The sequence below is a fragment of the Trichomonas vaginalis genome, chromosome IV, assembly GCF_026262505.1.
Source record: "Trichomonas vaginalis G3 chromosome IV, whole genome shotgun sequence".
Taxonomy (NCBI): domain Eukaryota; phylum Parabasalia; order Trichomonadida; family Trichomonadidae; genus Trichomonas; species Trichomonas vaginalis.
The window spans coordinates 9,811,927-9,832,548 of NC_067206.1; the positions used below are offsets into that span (position 1 = coordinate 9,811,927).

At 34.4% G+C, this 20,622-nt stretch overlaps 8 protein-coding genes and 3 pseudogenes across 11 annotated transcripts, besides 4 other annotated features; 9 read left to right on the forward strand and 2 right to left on the reverse strand.

The window, feature by feature from the left end:
- Nucleotides 1–1,512: part of a mobile genetic element that runs on past the window's edge.
- Nucleotides 1,415–1,512: a terminal%2Cinverted (terminal inverted repeat of Maverick-3 transposon ID:TVAGG3_0061000).
- A 44-nt stretch (nucleotides 1,513–1,556) lies between these two features.
- Nucleotides 1,557–1,651: a terminal%2Cinverted (terminal inverted repeat of Maverick-3 transposon ID:TVAGG3_0061070).
- Nucleotides 1,557–20,622: part of a mobile genetic element that runs on past the window's edge.
- On the forward strand, nucleotides 6,462–6,863 carry TVAGG3_0061080 (uncharacterized protein; the record flags this gene model as incomplete). Its single annotated transcript, XM_051221393.1, has 1 exon — nucleotides 6,462–6,863. One exon carries the CDS (start codon nucleotides 6,462–6,464, stop codon nucleotides 6,861–6,863), a length of 402 nt encoding a protein of 133 aa, XP_051106379.1.
- On the forward strand, nucleotides 6,883–7,038 carry TVAGG3_0061090 (uncharacterized protein; the record flags this gene model as incomplete). Its single annotated transcript, XM_051221394.1, has 1 exon — nucleotides 6,883–7,038. The coding sequence occupies one exon, from the start codon at nucleotides 6,883–6,885 to the stop codon at nucleotides 7,036–7,038; it is 156 nt and encodes a 51-aa protein (XP_051106380.1).
- TVAGG3_0061100 (phage tail repeat-like family) lies at nucleotides 7,058–7,642 on the forward strand (the record flags this gene model as incomplete). The annotated part of the gene is made up of 1 exon (XM_051221395.1): nucleotides 7,058–7,642. One exon carries the CDS (start codon nucleotides 7,058–7,060, stop codon nucleotides 7,640–7,642), a length of 585 nt encoding a protein of 194 aa, XP_051106381.1.
- On the forward strand, nucleotides 7,694–8,278 carry TVAGG3_0061110 (His-Me finger endonucleases family; the record flags this gene model as incomplete). The annotated part of the gene is made up of 1 exon (XM_051221396.1): nucleotides 7,694–8,278. The coding sequence occupies one exon, from the start codon at nucleotides 7,694–7,696 to the stop codon at nucleotides 8,276–8,278; it is 585 nt and encodes a 194-aa protein (XP_051106382.1).
- On the forward strand, nucleotides 9,362–9,995 carry TVAGG3_0061120 (uncharacterized protein; the record flags this gene model as incomplete). The annotated part of the gene is made up of 1 exon (XM_051221397.1): nucleotides 9,362–9,995. A coding segment is annotated over one exon (634 nt), but the record flags the coding sequence as incomplete, so codon positions are not given.
- On the forward strand, nucleotides 10,315–11,229 carry TVAGG3_0061130 (organellar and viral DNA polymerase type B; the record flags this gene model as incomplete). The annotated part of the gene is made up of 1 exon (XM_001297448.1): nucleotides 10,315–11,229. One exon carries the CDS (start codon nucleotides 10,315–10,317, stop codon nucleotides 11,227–11,229), a length of 915 nt encoding a protein of 304 aa, XP_001297449.1.
- TVAGG3_0061140 lies at nucleotides 11,803–12,149 on the forward strand (annotated as a pseudogene). The gene has a single exon. A coding segment is annotated over exon 1 (347 nt).
- TVAGG3_0061150 lies at nucleotides 12,279–13,104 on the forward strand (annotated as a pseudogene). The gene has a single exon. A coding segment is annotated over exon 1 (826 nt).
- Nucleotides 14,654–14,931, forward strand: TVAGG3_0061160 (annotated as a pseudogene). Its single transcript has one exon. A coding segment is annotated over exon 1 (278 nt).
- TVAGG3_0061170 (uncharacterized protein) lies at nucleotides 16,052–17,017 on the reverse strand (the record flags this gene model as incomplete). The annotated part of the gene is made up of 1 exon (XM_051221398.1): nucleotides 16,052–17,017. A coding segment is annotated over one exon (966 nt), but the record flags the coding sequence as incomplete, so codon positions are not given.
- Nucleotides 19,757–20,271, reverse strand: TVAGG3_0061180 (protein of unknown function, DUF4106 family; the record flags this gene model as incomplete). The annotated part of the gene is made up of 1 exon (XM_051221399.1): nucleotides 19,757–20,271. A coding segment is annotated over one exon (515 nt), but the record flags the coding sequence as incomplete, so codon positions are not given.

A 20,622-nucleotide genomic window follows, 5' to 3' on the forward strand; every position in this document is an offset into this window, starting at 1 on the left:
TATTCCCACTTCGGGGGTTTGTATAAAACTTCTTTCCATCTCATATTTGCCAACATTACCATGGTGGTAAGCCTAACGCAGCGTCATTTGACATGGCAGTTTGCATTGTGTACATCTGTTGGCACTTGACCATAGTTTGGCCATTGCAGTTTGTATTCTAACTTCATTTGGAATATTCTCTGGTTTGGTTTGTCCAGGTTGCTGTGCATTGTGCTAAGTTCTGTGCGTCCATTTAAATATTAGATAAAAATATCTCTTACGAGTACATATACTGAACATTTGCAGGCATTGGTTCATCTTCATATTCTTGTACTTTTTCTGCACGTCAAATAAATAAATGACACAATGGAAAAAACCTAAAAACAAGTAGTCCTATTTCAAACCACATTTACTTACTAGTAAAATTTCTTTGTTATGACACTTTCTCCAGTTTATAGGACCTCTCTCATATTCTATCTTATCGTATCTAAACTCATAGTCATGTATGTCCTCTAACCATCTCATGACACTTTCCAAACCACTTTTATCGGATGTAAAGTAAAAGCATGGATGGTTATGTAAAACGTCTAAAGTTTCTAAAGAGTCTCTCAAAGTCCAGTCTACTTGGTATTGAAATCCATGTTTATAGAACGGCGGGTCTACTATAAAGAAAACATTTTCCTTGTCTTTATATTTTTTCATACAAATCTGTCAATGACATCTCACAACAAACTCTATACCCTCAATATATTTTTCTATGTCCTCTTTGAAAACATTTGTATAGTTAAGATATAAACTTTTGACATAAGTGTTTCAATGTCATGAACTCTTATAGCACCACACTATATAATAGTCTAGCAGATATACTATCCCAGTCTATATATTCTGCTTTTTTTCAAAACCTCTCTGACAGTATTTTTCTTATCTAATGGTATACGTTCCATCTTACCTATAGGTATCTTTTCTTTCAACTCACTCAATATTTTGTTTGTGTCTGGTATATGTTTGAGACGGTTCATATAGTTGTCGAAGTCATTGCATATAATCTTTGAGTCTGGGAATATTGTATGGCACAGATGGGATATATATAGAAACTTCCACCGAACAAATCTACAAATGTTAGACCATTCGGTAGTTTCTTAAGTTCTCTCAATAGAATATCTTTACATCTACTCTTATTTCCAAAGAAGGGTAACGTGGTTTTGTAAAATTCATTTTATATACAATAAAAATGTTTTTTTCCTGAAAAGTGACAGAAAAGTGACAAAACATTTACGAAGAAATCTTGAAAATTCAAGAGGGTAGAAAAGAGGTTAGAAAAGAGGTTATATCTAACCTTCTACCCTAAACATTATTTTTGTCTGATTTTACGAAGAAGTCTTGACAAAACATGAAAACATATATAATTTGTGAAAAGCTCCTGGAAGACCCGTATATAAGAACTTCATTTATACTAAACATCTTCAGGGCTAGAAGGCACGAAGTGCCTGGAAGCCCCACTACCTTTTTTTTTTTTTTTTTTTTTTTTTTTTTGATAATAACCAAATATGTAATAACGAAATCTAATTTGGGAATATAAAAAAAAAAAAAAAAAAAAAAAAAAAGGTAGTGGGGCTTCCAGGGCTGCGCCCCTCTAGCCCTGAAGATGTTTAGTATTAAATGAAGTTCTTATATACGGGTCTTCCAGGAGCTTTTCACAAAATATATATGTTTTCATGTTTTGTCACTTTTCTGTCACTTTTCAGGTAAAAACATTTTTATTATATATATATAAAATGAATTTTACAAAAACCACCGTTACCTTCTTTGGAAATAAGAGTAGATGTAAAGATATTCATTGAGAGAACTTAAGAAACTACCGAATGGTCTAACATTTGTAGATTTGTTCGGTGGAAGTTTCTATATATCTCATTTGTGCCATACTGTATTCCTGACTCAAAGATTATATGCAATGACTTCGACAACTATATAACCGTCTCAAACATATACCAGACACAAAACAAAATATTGAAAGATTAAAAGAAAATACCTATAGGTAAGATGGAACGTATACCATTAGATAAGAAAAAATACTGTCAGAGAGGTTTTGAAAAAGGCAGAGTATATTGACTGGGATAGTATATCTGCTAGACTATTATATAGTGGTGCTATAAGAGTTCATGACATTGAAACACTTATGTCAAAAGTTTTATATCTTAACTATACAAATGTTTTCAAAGAGAACATAGAAAAATATATTAGGGTATAGAGTTTGTGAGATGTCATTGGACAGAGTTGTATGAAAAATATAAAGACAAGGAAAATGTTTTCTTTATAGTGGACCCGCCGTTCTATAACACATGGGATTTTCAAATACCAAGTAGACTGGACTTTGAGAGACTCTTTAGAAAACTTTAGACGTTTTACATAACCATCCATGCTTTTACTTTACATCCGATAAAAGTGGTTTGGAAAGTGTCATGAGATGGTTAGAGACATACATGACTATGAGTTTAGATACGATAAGATAGAATATGAGAGAGGTCCTATAAACTGGAGAAAGTGTCATAACAAAGAAATTTTACTAGTAAGTAAATGTGGTTTGAAATAGGACTACTTGTTTTAGGTTTTTTTCCATTGTGTCATTTACTTATTTGACGTGGCAGAAAGATATAGAGAATATGAAGATGAACCAATGCCTGCAAATGTTCAGTATATGTACTCGTAAGAGATATTTTTATCTAATATTAAATGGACGCACAGAACTTAGCGAATGCACAGCAACCTGGACAACCAAACCCAGAGAATATTCCAAATGAAGTTAGAATACAAACTGCAATGGCAAACTATGGTCAAGTGCCAACAGATGTACAAATGCAAACTGCCATGTCAAATGACGCTGCGTTAGTTTGCCACCATGGTATGCAAATATGAGATGGAAAGAGTTTTATACAAACCCTGAAGTGGGATATAAACAACTTTATGCAGATGACGCGAACACAGGAGTTGACCCAGAATATGTTTTCTACCAGAGAAAACAGAATGTATGAGCTCCAGTTAAAGAATGCTATGGAACTCAACAGGAGACGTAAGAGACTAGGCGGACATTAGATTTTTACATATAGTAAAATGGGTTTCTTTGGAAGAATAGGAAACTTCTTTCGAAATGTTGGAAGAGGTATATGGAATGGAATAAAATCTGTCGGAAGAGGAATTTGGAACGGAGTCAAAAATATTGGTAAAAGAGTAGGTCAGTTCGTTGGTATTATACCCAAAGACCCTGAACCAGAAGAGCAAGCTCCTGTTATACAACAGCCTGAACCTGCACCACAGTCTAGTTGGCAACCAAATCCAACACCTCAACCGTATTAAAAAATTATATTTTTATCGTTCGATAGTAGTTGTATATGAAACTAAGTTCTAAGTAAAACGCATGGTATAATGGAATTATTCTTTTTCTTCCATCTGTAGTAAACCATACTTGAAAGTCTGAAATACTTCCACTTGGTGGTTCGTATAACTTTGTAGGTTTTTCGTAAAAGTCATTTGCCAAGCATAAGAAAGAGTTTTGGGCGCCAGAAAATGAAGCATGAACAATAATAGCAGCTGGTCGAAAACATCTTTAAATAAATATGGTTCATCTCTTGCATATCGACTGTAAATATTTGCTAAAGGAAGTTCGACTTTCTGATTTAACATTCTTTGCAAATAATACCATGACATTGCAGTGAATTCTGTATATATTTGTTCGTCTTTCTTTGGATTGTCTTCGTAGATTTGAAATGACACTTGTGAATTTTGTTTGTCATATACAATTCTCACATAAAGTGTGCTCTCGGTATTTGCATATTCATCAGCATATTTTGCATAACATGAATTTATTTTATCTTCTATATTTTTTAACGCAGTCTGTAGAGAAGATGAAAGGTCAACTTGTATTAGCTCAATTTCTTCCCACATTTTTTCGTTTCCCTTCAGATATATAATCTATATGAAACCTTACAATAAATGGAAAACTTTTATCTTCTACAGACACAAACTTCATTCTACGAAAGCCAATAGCTTTTGTGACAGATGGGTCTCTTAGCCATCTTAATGGGTAGTCAAAACGATAGCCTTCATGCTTTACGGTCTCTGTCTCAAACTTTTGACCGACATTCGTAAAAAGTTCATCTAATGGTTTAGTTGTAGCAACTCTTGAATTTTCTTTTTCTATTGAAAGCATATTTTATCTAGAATAAAAATGTCGAAAGAAACAGCGTCTATGAGAGAAATACAACACAACCGACAACTCATTTTGCAAGCTCTAAATAAGAACACAACAAACTTTTCAAACTATTCTAAGATATCTGAGTCATTGAAAGAAGGAAACTTAAAACTGACGATAAACCCAATGACAGATGAGTTTCTGTTTCAAGACAGTAAGAACCATACTGTCTGTGTAAATCCAACAAAAGGAACTTTAAACGAGAAGCCTATAAAGAACTTCTTTTGAAAGCAGATGTTGACAACAAAGCTGACAAAGAGTATGTCATTGAAAAAGTTCAAGAAGAACATGACAGAGCAGATGCAACATATGCAACGAAAGAGGATGTTGAAAAGAAAGCAGATAAAACATATGTTAACGATGAGTTAGCATGTGTGGCTAGTGCATTAGATAAGAAGGCAGATAAGGAATATGTGGATGAAAAAGACAATGAAATTAAAGAAAGGGTTGAATGGTACCATGAACGGACTTCAAAGATTTTAAAAACTAAAGCCGATACAGGATGGGTTTCAGGGTGTTTAGACCTTAAAGCCGACAAAGAAACTGTAGATATGTTGACACAAACGGTTTCAAGTCATACCAGAGGTTTAATGGAAGATGGACAACAGTTGAAAGAGCTTGAGAAAGGTGTTACAGAGTTAAGGAATACAAAAGCAGACTCGACATGGATAAAAGGATATGTAGATGCAACAAAAGAACGTATTTTCGCATGGACAGAAGGAACATACCCACAAAAATATCATAGACATAGCATCTCTGACGTAAATGAACTTGAAGAAAAGTTATATAAAAAAGCAGACAAAACAGAGCTTCAAACATTAAAGACAGAAATACTTCAAACAGTATATCCTATAGGTTCTATTTATACGTCAATGAACTCTACCAGACCAGAAGTAGTACTTGGTTTTGGAACTTGGACTCAAATAGTCGACAGGTTTTTGTATTGTGCAAACTCTTCAAAGGAAACAGGTGGAAGTAAAACGATTTCAGGTGAAAATTTACCTGCACACAGTCACTACATAGATTTAAGTACATCTCAAGCAGGTTGGCATAAGCATAGATATTGGGATTGGTCAGGAATGACAAAAGGTAAAGGATATGATGTTAAAGACAACGTTAAGTTTGCTATAAATTGTTACTGGAGTGACACTCAGGGAGATGGAAACCATACACATAACGTTTCAGGATATACGCAAACAACGGGACAAAGTAAAGACTACATGCCACCTTACATGACAGTTTACGCATGGTATAGAAATGCTTAGTCGTCATTTTCAACTTCTTTAGCATATTCGTCAGGAGTTGTCTTATATTTGTTAGGAACTGTCTTTGAAAGTATACCACCTTGAACTTTGACAAGTTTGAAACGAGGTCTGACAATAGTAGTTTTATCTTCTGCTTGCAGTCTGTACATTTTGCCATGTTTGCCTAAAACTTCATAATATTCTCTTGTATACTTTCTTCTATTTTTACGAACACGAATGTGAGTACCTGTCGAGTTCCCATTGTTGTCATAGTCAATAGTATTTTCATATGGGTCGCGTTTAGGTATTTCTATTTTTACTTTGTCACCTTTCTGAAGTTTGAAGCCTGGCATTCTTTCTTGTTTGTCTCTTTTGACTAAACTATTAAATATATAGTCTTTCTCTAAGTCAGGGTTTTTTTCATTTCTTCAGGGGAATGGTTTCCCAAACCTTTTTGTTTACGGCTATTGTAAATATTTAAAACTTGTCTCATCTTTGCCATGGAGAAGTGTCTGTACTTGTCGTCATATGACATTTCATCTACCTCACCACCTTGTGGTTGGTTTAAGTCTCTTAAGATTTTTATACAACTGTCAATGACACCAAGAGCAGAATGGTTTTGGTCGACAATGAAATATTGGTTTACATTTTTTGAACGCAGATAGTTTTTAATATCGTCTGATTTGAAAGAACTTTCACAGTCAGATGTCAGTTTTGTTGGATGGTATTTGTCAACGAATATTGTCAAAGCAGTTTTCACATCTAAAATATTTTTGGACCATAATGGTATGGCTTCACAGTATCTTGTGTTTTGACCGACAAATATTAGCCAGTATGGTGGTCCATCTTCTCTATACCTCGGAATGTTTTCCAAGATATCCATAAACCAAGCATTTGGTGTTGAACTAAAGATTTTTACCATGAGTGCTTTCTTTGTTGCCTTAGAAACATACGGGTCCTTGTTTGAATTCGTCATTTTTACCCTGTAAGAAATGGGTTTATTTGGCGCATTAGCAGGAGTTGCATCCAGATTTTTGCCCGCAGTGGGAACACTAGCCAGAGGTGCATTTGGAATTGGAAGGAAGATTTTGAGTACATTAGGTATACTTAAAGAGAAAGCACAACCTATTATACAAACTGTACAGAAAGGTTGGGAGGTAGCACGAGATGCAACAAATCTTATTCCAAATCCTGAAACAAGAGGAAAAGTTCAAGGATGGATGGACAATGTAGGAAGAGAAGCAGGAAACTACTATAACAAAGCAAATGACTACTATAACCAAGCAGGGCACTATATGGACCAAGGTGAAAGATTCTTTAACAGAGGATATAACCATGCACAACAGTGGGTAAACAACAACCAACCTCAACCGCCTCAAACGTGGGGAATGTAAATTTTTTTACTGAGATGAAATGAACAATACAGCATTGAGACAAATGGGTTCAAGATGGATTTGTCGACTTCCAGCAGTTACACAACCACGTGTTTGTCAAGTCCTCCCTATACCTCAGGAAGTTTTAGACCGACTTAAAAAACCTAAACAACCAGTTGAAAACAAACCAAACTAAAATTTTTTACTGAGATGAAATGACCGAAGAAGTTGAAACGGTAGATTTGACACCACAAACAAAAAGTTCAGAACCATTGTCAAAACCTGTCAAAGAACTTACAGATGAAGAGAAAAATTCAATAATAGAAAGTGCCAGGTCTGGAAATACAAACCCTAACTATAAAGTCACTTTTCATAGAAATGGAACGGCTAGTATCTCAAAAAAGAAACAGACTCTCACAAATAAAATATTGAAGTCTGAAGGAGCTTTCGAGACAACAGATGGGAAGGTATACTTCACTGACGAACAGTTCATTATAGAACATCTCATTGACTTAGAGTCAAAATATTCTAAACTTTACAACAAACACAAAAAGTTGAAAGGAAAACAAAGACAGATGGCATATGATATTTACGAAGATGTTGACGACACAACCATACCTGCAAGTGAGGTAAAGTCAGAGGAACCGAAAAGTGACGAAAAACCGATAGAAGAAGGGAAGCCAAAAACTGAAGAAAAACCAAAACCAAAGTTTAGTATTCAAACTAAACCAAGTCAACCTTCATTAGCTGGTATGGGTTGGCGTCAAAGGCTTATGGCAGCCGGTGGTTATGTAAAGTAAAGGAAAAAACAGTATATTTTTCAAAAAAATATTTTTTTTATTTTATTTGAAATGTACGCTGAGTTTGTTGGAACAGACCGTTGGGAAACTTGTTTGTTAGATGAGAAATATGAAATTCACTGTTGTGAGTCATTTGAAGTCAGAAACAAAAAGACAAAAAGAGTTTTAAGCGAATGGGAGCAAAATGACGGATATGCTAGGATGAGGATTGGTGGAAAACACTATCTTAAACATGTTGTCATTGCAACTCATTTTATACTGAATCCTAACAATTTACCTTTTGTAGACCATATAAACCATATAAGAAATGACAATAGACTTGAAAATTTACGTTGGGTCACTTGTTCTGAAAACAGTAAGAACATAGGCAAATTTAGAGATATTGTATTCGAATTTGTCGACGAACTAGAAGATGAAGCAATTGAAATTACAGACTATGGTAAGCATACGTTTGAGTTTTACTACTATAGCGAAGAACAGGACTCTTTCTACCTTTATACCGGCGTAAACTATAGAAAATTACAAGTATGTTTTACTAAGGCAGGCTGTGCTTATGTAAACACTAGAGATACAGATGGAAAAAAAGTTCATATATTTCTTAACAAATTCAAGAAGCTATATGGCATACAATTTTAAAACAGTATATTTTTACATATATTAAATGTTTCAGGTTGAAAGAATACGGTGGAGCCAAAAGTGGCTCGACCTCAAAACAAACATTTTATGAGCTTACAAAGGGTGTTATGAATGAATTCAGCAACATACATCCCGACCTCGTTCATTTTGTTGCTAAATTCAGTAAAAATAATGTTTAGGGTAGATGGGTATATCTAACCTCTTTTCTAACCTCTTTTCTACCCTCTTAAATTTTCATGAATTTCCTTAAGATAGAAAAAAATAAAACTAACTTTATTTTTTTTAAGTTTGGTCATCCTTCACTGTATGACAAATATACTATATTTTACTTAAAAATATGCAAGCGGCTCATAGCTCAGTGGTATGGGCTACCTCGCTACAGGCGTCGAAGACCTCGGTTCAAATCCCGATTCGCGCAAGTTTTTTCCTTTTATGCAGTGAAATTTCATGTACATAGGTTACTTTGGTGTTAGACCCTAGTGAAGAAAATAGAACGATATAAGTTTACATTTGTAAGGTTACTTTGGTGTTAGACCCTAGTGAAGAAAATAGAACGATAGGAGTTTACATTTGTAAAGTTGGACGATAAAAATCTCTGCTACTAGCAGTACTGCTACTGACAGTAAAAATACTGCTACTGTCAGTAAAAGTACTGCTACTGTCAGAAAAAGTACTGCTACTGTCAGTAAAAGTACTGCTACTGTCAGTAAAAGTACTGCTACTGTCAGTAAAAGTACTGCTACTGACAGTAAAAGTACTGCTACGAGCAGTAAAAAGGAAAATTTGAGAGGGTTTTCGACGATAAAGTACTGCTACTGTCAGTAAAAGTACTGCTACTGTCAGTAAAAGTACTGCTACTGTCAGTAAAAGTACTGCTACTGTCAGTAAAAGTACTGCTACTGTCAGTAAAAGTACTGCTACTGTCAGAAAAAGTACTGCTACTGTCAGTAAAAGTACTGCTACTGTCAGTAAAAGTACTGCTAGTAGCAGAGATTTTTATCGTTGTGGTCCGACGGTTAAGCCACAAAAGAATGTCCGACGTCCCACCAAAAAATATTTTTTATTTTTATTGTAAGAACAGAAATGTCAGTCGAAGCAAAAACGTTCACGAACAAATCTAATGGCGAAACATTCACAAAAGGCACTTACAACGGTATTGAAGTCTTACGTAGAGACAAGGATGGTTATATAAATGCAACAAAGATGTGTCAGCAGTTTAGGAAAGACTTTAGAAGGTTGTTGGAAAATAAGTCCTGGGAAGAGTATTTTAAGGCATTTTGTGAAGAATATACCAACCCGCGGAAAACGGCGGGTTGCTTTTTATACAAAGTTCATGCAGGAATTCCTGATGAAATCAAACAGGTTAGAGGAATGTATGTAGACCCAAGACTCGTAAACTATATTGCAATGTGGGCTTCTCCAAAATATTGTATAGCAGTTGGAAAAATTATGGACTCCATAGACAAGAAAGTTCATGAGAAGTTAGATGAAGAAGAACTTGAAGATACAGTAGAGAATGCAAAACCTTTGTTCGAACAAGAAGTTAGAAAAATGCATGAAAAACAAATAGAACATGAACGTGAGATATGTTCTGGTTATAGAGATTCTCCATACGAACTAGACCAATGGGAACAAGAAGATTTAAAGAGAGAATTTAGAGAATATGAACTCGCTAAGATAACATTAGAAGCTGCAGAAAAGAAGTTAAAAGTTTGGGGTCGTTTTGTACAAAAATATTGTGAGTAAATGAACCATTTTTTTTATTGAACTCGGCAAAAATATATTTTAGGTGAAGAGGTGAGATTTCACCCGTTTTCTCACCTGTTTTTTCACCCTCATTTCTACCATCGTAGAAAACACACAAAACTCTTGAATTTGTTGCTGAACTCGGCAAAAATATATTTTAGGTGAAGAGGTGAGATTTCACCCGTTTTCTCACCTGTTTTTTCACCCGTTGAATTTGTCATGAGTTTTCCCGAAATAAAAAATAAAGTTGGTTTTTTTAAAAAAATATTTTTTATTTTTATTGTAAGAACATGTTAGCAACAACAGCACCAAACTCGTTAGTCATGAACCCAACTTCAATGTTAGTAGAGATGAAAAGCTTCATTCCTTCTTCATATACTTTCGAAACAACAATCCAGAAGATAAAGCAAGAACTTCTCCAAGGAGATTTAGATTGCACTGCAAAAGATGAAACAAATGAAGAATATCTTTATGAAATGCAGGATATTATTGACCATCTACCTAAACTTCCTGAAATCCAACAACAAAAGCTTACTATTCCAGAATTCGATGAAATAGAAGTCAAAGCAACTGACTCAGTAGAAATAAAGAAGTTCATACGAAAGGTTAACTATGAGTTTCTTGGATTTCATTGCAACCATAAAGTCATGGACAAAGATTGCGATATGGTATATAAGAACATCTCTGACATATATAAATCTGGGGAGTTTAAGACCTACGACAACTTTGTTTCGTTAGTTGCTGAATGTGTATGGCAGATAAGAGATAAAGACAGAAGGGGTAAAATATGGAACGAACAGATAAGACCAACTGCTTCAGATTTAAAGAAAACCATTGACGCCTTAGTCATACTAGCAGGTAAGGTTTCAATGTACAATGCAAAAATGAACCCGCAATGTTCAAAATGTAAAGCAGCAATGAGGAAATATAACTACTCCGTCAAAGAGATAGAACGTATGCGAAACGACTATGCTGACTTAAAGAAAGAAGTAGAGAAACCAGCAGAAGATAAAATGAACATGTTAGCATTTCTGAACAAAAACTATCCAACAGCAGACGATTTCCTTCTATCTGACGTCAAGAAGAAATATAAAGAAACTTTCGGTATCGTTAAAACATTCGATGTACTGACAGAAGAAATAGAAGCTACGAAATTGTTTAGGATTTCAAATATACATCATACAATTCATGTAAAACGCTTATAAAATAACAGGTGAAAAAAGAGGTGAAAAAAGAGGTGAAATCTCACCTCTTCACCTAAAATATATTTTTATTGAATTCTGTATAAAATTCTGAGTAAAATGACATATGGAACACATACTTTTTCAGTAAGGACATATGGGTAGAAATGAGGGTAGAAAACGGGGTAGATATACCCTTCTACCCTAAAATATATTTTTGTCTGTTTTACACTCATTGGACGATTAAAGTCTTGACAAAAACATATACGATGAAGTCTTGACAAAACATATACGAAGAAGTCTTGACAAAACATATACGAAGAAGTCTTGACAAACATATACGAAGAAGTCTTGACAAAACATATACGAAGAAGTCTTGACAAAACATATACGAAGAAGTCTTGACAAAACATTTACGATGAAATCATGAAAATTCATGAGGTGAAAAAAGAGGTGAAAAAACAGGTGAAATCTCACCTCTTCACCTAAAATATATTTTGCTGAAAAAAATGACCAAATTTCATGAATTTCCTTAAGACAGAAAAAATAACGCTAGTTTTTATAAAATATTTTTTTATTTTGTATGTAAAGACAGATATGTCAACATCAGAGAACACAACAACTGCTATCGTTCATGAAGCCATAAATGAAAATATGAGTACATACAGTTTAACAAACAACTCCGTCTCATTCGTTCGGTCAAAGATGACATGTACCAAATGCAAAGTATTTTGACAGCATGTTTTGCTCCAGATACTAAGAAACCACAAGACTGGTTTGAATTAAATAGCACTCATGAACTCCTCAGTGAGTTTGAACATGTAGAACTTAAAAAGATGTACCAAGACAGACAAAACTTACCATCACATCTAAAAGGTATATATGTTCATAAGTTCCTAGTTAGTTCAATAGCAATGTGGGCTTCGCCTCGCTATGCTTGGTATATTTACAGACTTCTTGACGAAGTTGCTGAAAAATACATGTAAAGCGTTTATTTTTGGTCTTTTATACAAGATAGAAAATAACGCTAGTTTTTTATAAAATATTTTTTTATTTTGTATGTAAAGACAGATATGTCAACATCAGAGAACACAACAACTGCTATCGTTCATGAAGCCATAAATGAAGAATATGAGTACATACAATATAACAAACAGTTACGTCTCATTCGTTCGCGTCAAAGACGATATGTACCAAATGCAAAGTATTTTGACAGCTCTTCGTTCTACAAAGCAAGCATATCATTTTTGAAAACCAGCAGGCAAAAGAACTTTTAGAAGAATTTCCTCATATGTTTGCGTTCCTCGGAAAACCGAGGAACGAGATTCCGTACGAAAATCGTAAAAATTTGCCAAATAGTTTGAAAGGATATTATGTTCATAGACTTTTAGTAAATGCTGTAGCAATGTGGCTTCACCTCGTTACGCTTGTTATATTTTCATGATGTTAGATGAAATTCATAGACAAGAACGTGAAGAGATGGAAAAGAAACTTCAAGCAAAAGATGAAGTCATTGAAGCAAAAGACAAAAACATACAGAAAAGAATACCACGTTCGGTACCAAAAGGAAAGGAAAAGAACTATAAGTATATGATTTACACTGAAGAGATGGAAAATGAAGAAGACAGAGATATGGTTATGTTGCATTTAGTCAGAAGAAACAACAAAAGCTTTTACGACCTTGCTAAGATTTACAAATCTGACAGAAATTGGTTCTATCGCGAAAACTTACCGATTTCAATGACACCGAATGAAGATGTTAAACAGATAGTTCAAGATACGTTACCTCAAACACACTATGATATTAAAGGTTGTACAATTTTTACCTTCAAAGAAGACTTACCGCTACTGAAAGAAAAAATAACAGAGTATTTTGACAACTTCAAACAAGCAGAGTAAATGCACTCTTTATTTTTCAAGCTTGACACCAAAGATGGCTCAGGTAGCTCTATAAGGTAGATTGGCTTGTCAAATCCTTCTGGCATTCCGAGTCCTTCCATCCGACATTCCGAGTCCTTCCATCCGACATTCCGAGTCCTTCCTTCCTACTGGAAAAAAATTTCCCGACAACTGGAAAAAAATTTCCTTCCGACAGGCAAAATTTTTTCTGTTGTTCGTCCGTAAACCATTCAAATTTTCGAAAATTGAGAACTTTTTGGTCGAACTTCAGGAAAAGTTTTTCCTTCCAACAGAAAAAATTTTTCCTTCCTACTGGAAAAAAATTTCCCGACAACAGGAAAAGTTCTTCCTTCCAACAGGACACAAACGAATGTCCGACGTACCACCAACCGAGTCCATTCCAAAGCCAGAAGAACCGACAGCCCCAGCACCACAACAGACTAAGACTCAACACTTACATTTTTACGCTTGACTTTTTACAATTTGAACTTTGTTTGCGTAGATATGAATTCTGAAAGAAGTATGAGGGTCTTGTATGACTTTGTACTTCTCCCATAGTTCATGTCTGTCAAACTTACCTGCCATGGACTCTTTCATAAGTTCATGAAATCGTCTTCGGACAATCCAGGGAAAAAGTAAATGTCAGTAAGTATTCTTTTAACATCCTTACTTAAACTCTTTGCTGTCTGTACACAAATGACAACAGAGATGTTGAAGTGTCTGAGCTTCTTAAGAATTCGACACATATCTTGTTCTCTGTTCTTTAACAAAGGATGAGAGGCGAAATCATCTAAGATAAGAAGACATCTATGAGGGTAAGTCTTCCAATCGTAAGATTGCAATTTCTTCGAAATGTATTCTATCTCTTTCTGTTTGTTTCTGAAGTGTTTCTTCTTAATATCTCTGCATTTCCTATTTGGGTCTTTAACTTAGAATTTATATACTCATTTATAGCATTGTACTTCAAAACTCTTCTTTGGTACTTCTTTATCCAATCTAACAAACTCAGAGTCTTTTATACATACTAACTTAGACTTTTTTATAATATCTTTGAACGAATTGACGGTTTGGTCAAATTGACCAGAAGTACTACAAATGACAACTAACTCATAGAATGGGTTCTTCTCATCTAGTTCTTGTTGTTGTGCAGCCATTTTAAGATAAGTGAAAGTCTTACCGACCCAGGTGGTGCAATTAGACCTGTTATACATTCTGAGCAATAGGAACTTGTCATGTATGGTTTTATCTGAGCATTTTCCAACTTCCTCTTGTTCTTGTTTAAAACATTCTCAAATTTCTTGTCAATGTCAGCAAACTTTTTTTCTAACATATTTTAGAAAAATTAAAATTTTTATCTTTTTGAAAATGTCTAGCGATTTCGCTATCTATATTCGAGACAAACTTTTCGACAGCAAAACATCTGTCGACCATAAAATCTTACATAGTGTAAACAAGAAAGGTGAATTTGTTCTAAAGTTCTGTTTCTGGGAATATGACAAGAACCATTAAAACATTACAAAGAGCAGTCTTAAAATTTGTCAATGACAGACTTGTTGACAGAGATGACGCCGATTGGAAGATGAAGTCCAACAAAAGTTCTTAGAATGCAAAGAAGGCACATGCGCTGTTCTTGAAGATGAAATAGAAAACAGAATAGAAGAGCTATTAAAGGACAAAGAACTTTTACATAAATATGGTTCTGAGAAATTTGACATAACTCCACCAGAAAAGAAGAAGAAGAGAGAAAAGAAAGAAAAGAAAGAAAAGAAAGTAGAAGAGAAGAAAGAACCTGAACCAGTTCCAGAGAAAAAGAAATTTGACATGTAAAAATAAAATTTTATTTTTAGAACATTTCTGGGTCAATGTCAATGTTCTCTTCCTCTTTAGGGGCAAACACTGGCTTAGACTCTAAAATCTTTTTACCCAATTTACCTTGAACTTCAACTATCTTAGACTCATAATATTCATAGTCGTCTGCTTTCTTTGGTTCATAAGGTATAACAAGTTTGTATGCTTTGCCTTCTTTAAGGTTTGAAAACCTTCTGTCAAAATTTTCTTTGACTGCTAACAAACCTTCTATGTCTAAGTCTTCAAATTTCGCACCATTTTTAGTCACAATAGCAAACTTAACTGGTTCGATGTTCCAAACTTTGTCAATGTAGACTTTTCAAAATGGTAGAAGACATTCAAATATATGAATGGGTCTAGTTCTTCTTTGACTTCTGTCATGTACTTGTTTACTGAGATGAATTTTGCCATCTTTTCTATCGGATAAAAAAATATTTTTTTTTAAAAAACGTTTTAAAATGGTATGCCATATAGCTTCTTGAATTTGTTAAGAAATAGTCTAACGTATTTTCCATCTGTATCTCTAGCGTATACATAAGCATAGTCTGCCTTAGTAAAACATACTTGTAATTTTCTATAGTTTACGCCGGTATAAAAGTAGAAAGAGTCCTGTCTTCGCTGTAGTAGTAAAACTCAAACGTATGCTTGCCATAGTCTGTAATTTCAATTGCTTCATCTTCTAGTTCGTCGACAAATTCGAATACTATATCTCCAAATTTGCTTTTGTTCTTATTTTTTCAGAACCAGTGACCCAACGTAAGTTTTCAAGTCTATTGTCGTTTCTTATACGGTTTATATGGTCTACAAAAGGTAAATTGTTAGGATTCAGTATAAAATGAGTTGCAATGACAACATGTTTAAGATAGTGTTTCCACCCATCTTCATATCAGCATATCCGTCATTTCGCTCCCATTCGCTTAAAACTCTTTTTGTCTTTTTGTTTCTGACTTCAAATGACTCACAACAGTGAATTTCATATTTCTCATCTAACAAACAAGTTTCCCAACGGTCTTCTCCAACAAACTCAGCGTACATTTCAAATAAAATAAAAAAAGATTTTTTTTTAAATTTACTCAGAAAAATTTTTCTTTGTATATACGCCGTTCTGAACATCTAAAAGACTTTTGACATTTGCCAAGAATGTTCGTTTAGACGCTGCCATATAACCATACTCTTGACAATACTGTTTATATGAATCGTACAATGACCTTTCATCTAAACACTCAAAGTTAGTCTCATCTATAAACAGTTCATATACACTCTTGTTTGCTTCTAACAATGTTTGTCTCTCTTCGGTATGTGGAATTTGTCTTGGATTGAACTTTGAAATATCTAATGTCATGAAATATGAGAACAAGTGGTTGTAAAAGTCAGATGTCAAAGTTTCTGCTAAGTCGTCAAAATATTCTGTATCTTGCATATGAGAATCTGACGTTCTGACAACTACATATCTTCTGTCAGAACTTTCTAACTTCATCGGAACGGCATTGTTTGAAACCATAATGAAATTTGCAACATTTTCACAAACTCTTTGGTCTTTATATTTTCTTTCAACAACTCCAACTTTGTCTGTTATAAGACTCTTCAAAGCATCCGAGTTCAAAACTTTTGTTGTATCTATACTTTGAAGTTCGTTACATACTATAAGTTTCATATTCTCTATTGAAGAGTTAAATTTACCGCAGATGTTTTCTAAGTTTGTCATATTAGGGTTCGAATAGCCCTCTAACAGTTTGCATAAGATATCTGTAAAGAAAGTGTTCTTACCAGTTCCTTGTTTTCCAATTATAATGAGAGCAGTTTCATTTTTAGCACTTGGATGTTGTAAGATATTTGCAAACCAACATAAGATATACTCATAAACCTTTTCGTTTCCATTGCATATAATTTCTTTGACATGGTCTAACCAAGCTTCTATAATATTTTCTTTCCATTCTACTTGTTCGTATTTATATCCAGTGAAGATAGAATAGAAGTTTGGAGAAGGTGTATAAAACTTTATACCTCGAACTGAAAAATCTTCTAACTTTGACAATAAGATATCCCAAGCATCTAACATCTTCATACCAACTTGTACGACTTTTATTTTCTTAAGTTTCTGTCTACATTCTTGTTCTGAAACTATGGTTGCTCTTGGTTTGTTAAAGACAACATCCCATTCTTTCATGACATAACATTCTGGGGCAGAGTCAACATAAATGACTAAACGTTTCAAATTCTCGACTGCTTTGTTATAGTCTCTAAATGGACACATATTTCTGAATGCTTGGAAGTCATAAAAATCTGAAACATCTATTCTGTACATTTTTTATAAAAATAAAAAAAATATTATTTTTTATTCTTGACTTTGTTGTTCCATTTGTTGCATTTGTTGTTCTTGAGCTATTTGTTGTTGAAGTTGTTCTTGTAGTACAATACTTTCACCAGTTGCATCTTCCAATTCGAAACTTTCTGCCGTCATTGACAAATACATAGGACATAAAAGTTTTACAGGAACAAAGTTTGCGTCAACTAAGGTTAAGTTTATGTTTGCTAAAGTGTTTGAGTTTACTAAAGCTGAAAACTCTGCATTCGAATGAACAATAGGCAAACCAGCAGAGAAAGTGTTGTTTATACGCATGAGTATCTTTTGGTCATAGTAGTTTCTGTCGACATTCGAATAACACTTTGAACCTAAGTTTGAAACAATATATAAAATAGGTGTACTTAAAGTCAATGGAACAGACAAACCTTGTATGACACCTTTTCCTGTTATAGGAAACTGTTGGTAGTAAAAAACCAGATATAAGTTTTTGTATTATAGCTCATATCGTTTATAGTAAACTCAGTCGGACATCCAAACATAATGAAACCTGCTCTAGTTGCAGCACATGTTACATCCGTCCTTAAAGTATTAAATAAGTCAACAAAACCTGTTGGTGGTATATCTGAGTAAGTATCTTCAAAGGAGTATTTTTTACCATTCACAACAATAAAATCTTCTGGTGTCAAAAGAGCAAAACAGGCTTTAGTCGTCATTGTGTTTAAGGTCAGTTTACAATATCGTCCTTGAGGACTTTGTAAGTTTGTTGTTATAGAATTATATGACTCAGGGTTTTTAGTCGTAATAGTATAAACCACTATGTCTTCTGCCATTTACTTAGCAAGTAAATTTTAATGAAATGTTGTGGTCGTCAAATATTTTTATGACGTCTGGGAAACTATATTTTAAGTTCAACGTTTCACCTCCTTTCATAACGTATATCTTGTCAATGACATTATATGAAACACCACAGCAACTAACGTCGGGTTCTATTTCTTTGATGTTTATATCGTCTGCCTCTGTCAAAAGTTTCAATAGTTCTTTCAAAATTTCATGAGGTGCGATGACATATGAGTTCACTTTTACAGGGTTGTGTTCGACCAAGTTTAACATTATACCTAAAGCTTGACAAATCTTCTCCTGAGTTTTAAGTTTGTCTTTAAGTTGTTGGTAGTCGTTTCGAATATCTGCAACAGAACTTAAGTCTCTGCTAACTTCAGGATATGTTGGTTGTTCTTTTACAGGAACTATTGTTATACCATCTTCGTCTTCGTATGGTTTCCCCACTTCAACATCTTTTTCTTTGACATTGACAACAACACTTTGACTGTTTGTTTGAGTTGGTGAATTTAACTTCACATCTGCCACCGCCATTAAACCTTTTGAAACACTCACGCTTCTATTTTTCGGAAATGACATTTTACTTAGAATAAAAAGATGGACGTATTCGAGTATCTCTTCGAATTGAAGCAGAACAAAGTTTACACACACAAACAATACAAGTTCATTGACAGAATAGTTCTTTACACAAACAATGGAAAATGTTATAGAATAGCAGTCTTTGCTGAACCAAAATATTTTCATAAAGCAAAGAAAGTTGGTATAACCGAGATGGTGAAAGTTCTTGACGTTGACAAAAATATAACAACAAAACTTACAGATATTTCTAAAGGTAAGTTTATAATACAATATTATATCAAAACTGGCGTACTGTCAATATTTGACGGAGAGAAGTCAGTTCAAGAACAACTTACTGACCTGCTGCCAAAATCTGCTCGATGGAAGCTGTCGTTATGCCAATCTGAGGAGCCCCAGCAGGTTTCATCGAACGAATCTTCAAAAGAGCATCTTCCGTGAAAAGTGCTATTGGTTTTGTAAACTTCTTTGCTCTCAGTTCATCTGGACCGTCTCTGTCACCAGTATATTGTATTTGTACAGTACCAACAGTTGAAATACCACCCATAAAGTCTTCTGAAGTCAGCAAATGGAATGCCAAGCCAAAAGTTTGAACGGTCTCCATTTGTATATTGAGTTTTTTGAGCTCCTGTATGGGTCCATACTTTCACATATGGCATAATAGAACTTTGCATTTCAGGGTTAATGGTTGTTGTGAAGTTGTTGTTAAAGTTCATAGCATCTAATGTCAAGTTGTATGACCTCATATCTTCAACTGTGGAATATTCTTCTCTTGGATAGTATTTGCCATCTATGTTTATATGGTATTTAATACCAGGGTTGTAGAAGCAAGAATAGTCATTTATAGTTCGTCTGAACAGTACAAACATAGTATCTGCATGTTTCATTGCAGTTGTTAAGGCAATATCTGTTCTTGCACCTGGGTCAGCACTTTGGTTTCCAACTTCACCTGCAAAGTCTTTGACAGATATTTGGTGTATAGGGAACATAAGTGGAACTGCAATATATTTGGCAGCTAAAGCATTTGAAATATCTGGGTCCAACATATAGACTGCAAGTCTGCTTTCTATTCTCTTGCATTCAAACTTTTCGCATGTGAACTTAACTGGGTCCCAAGCAGTTCCAGCAGCATTGAAATAATAGTTTACTTCAGTGTTGAGGTTTGAGAAACCAAAGTCTAAGTCAACTTTGTCTTTGCAAAAGTCGGCGAATGACGTTTGATTTGCTCCCTTTACGTCTGTAAGAGTGAATGGGTCTTGTGTTGGTGCAATGACTAAGTTATTTTTGCTTGGAGTAAGTTCGATAGAAATTTTTCCTGCCCAGTTTGGCAAGTATCTTAAAAACCTGAAGATGAGGAAAGATGACAAAGGAACTCTAAGTTTCAGTTTTACTTTGGTTACTGCTGCTGCAGTTTGTCCAGAAAGGTCAACATAAACTCCTGGAACGTTAGGGTCAAGTCTTCTTATTTTCTCAATAGTTGCATACTGGTCTGTTTGTTCTCTAGCTTGTGGTTGTACTGAGTTTCTCAAAGCGAACCATTCATAGTTTGCCCATGTTACTGTTTGAACTAAGTCAGAGTTAGAATATATCTTATATCCCATGAAAACTTCTGGAGCATATTGGTATCCGACATAGAAAATTCCATTGCAACCTTTCTTGTCAGACAACTTGGCAGAAGGTTTTTATTTCAATGTCTTGTTCCACGTATAAGAAAGAGTTGTCAATAGAAATAATATGAAACCTGTCGCAAGCAATATCTACTGTTGTTGAAGAACCTTCTCCAAACTCACCTACGTTTCCATAAGAAACAGCAGTTGTATATTCGTAAGTTCCAGGAACTATTTCTGACCTTCTAATGGCATTGTCGCATTCGTTATACCATTCGGAAACATTTCCATTCATAGCATCCAAAACTGTTGGCGTTATATTCTGAGCGGCGTACATTTCATATG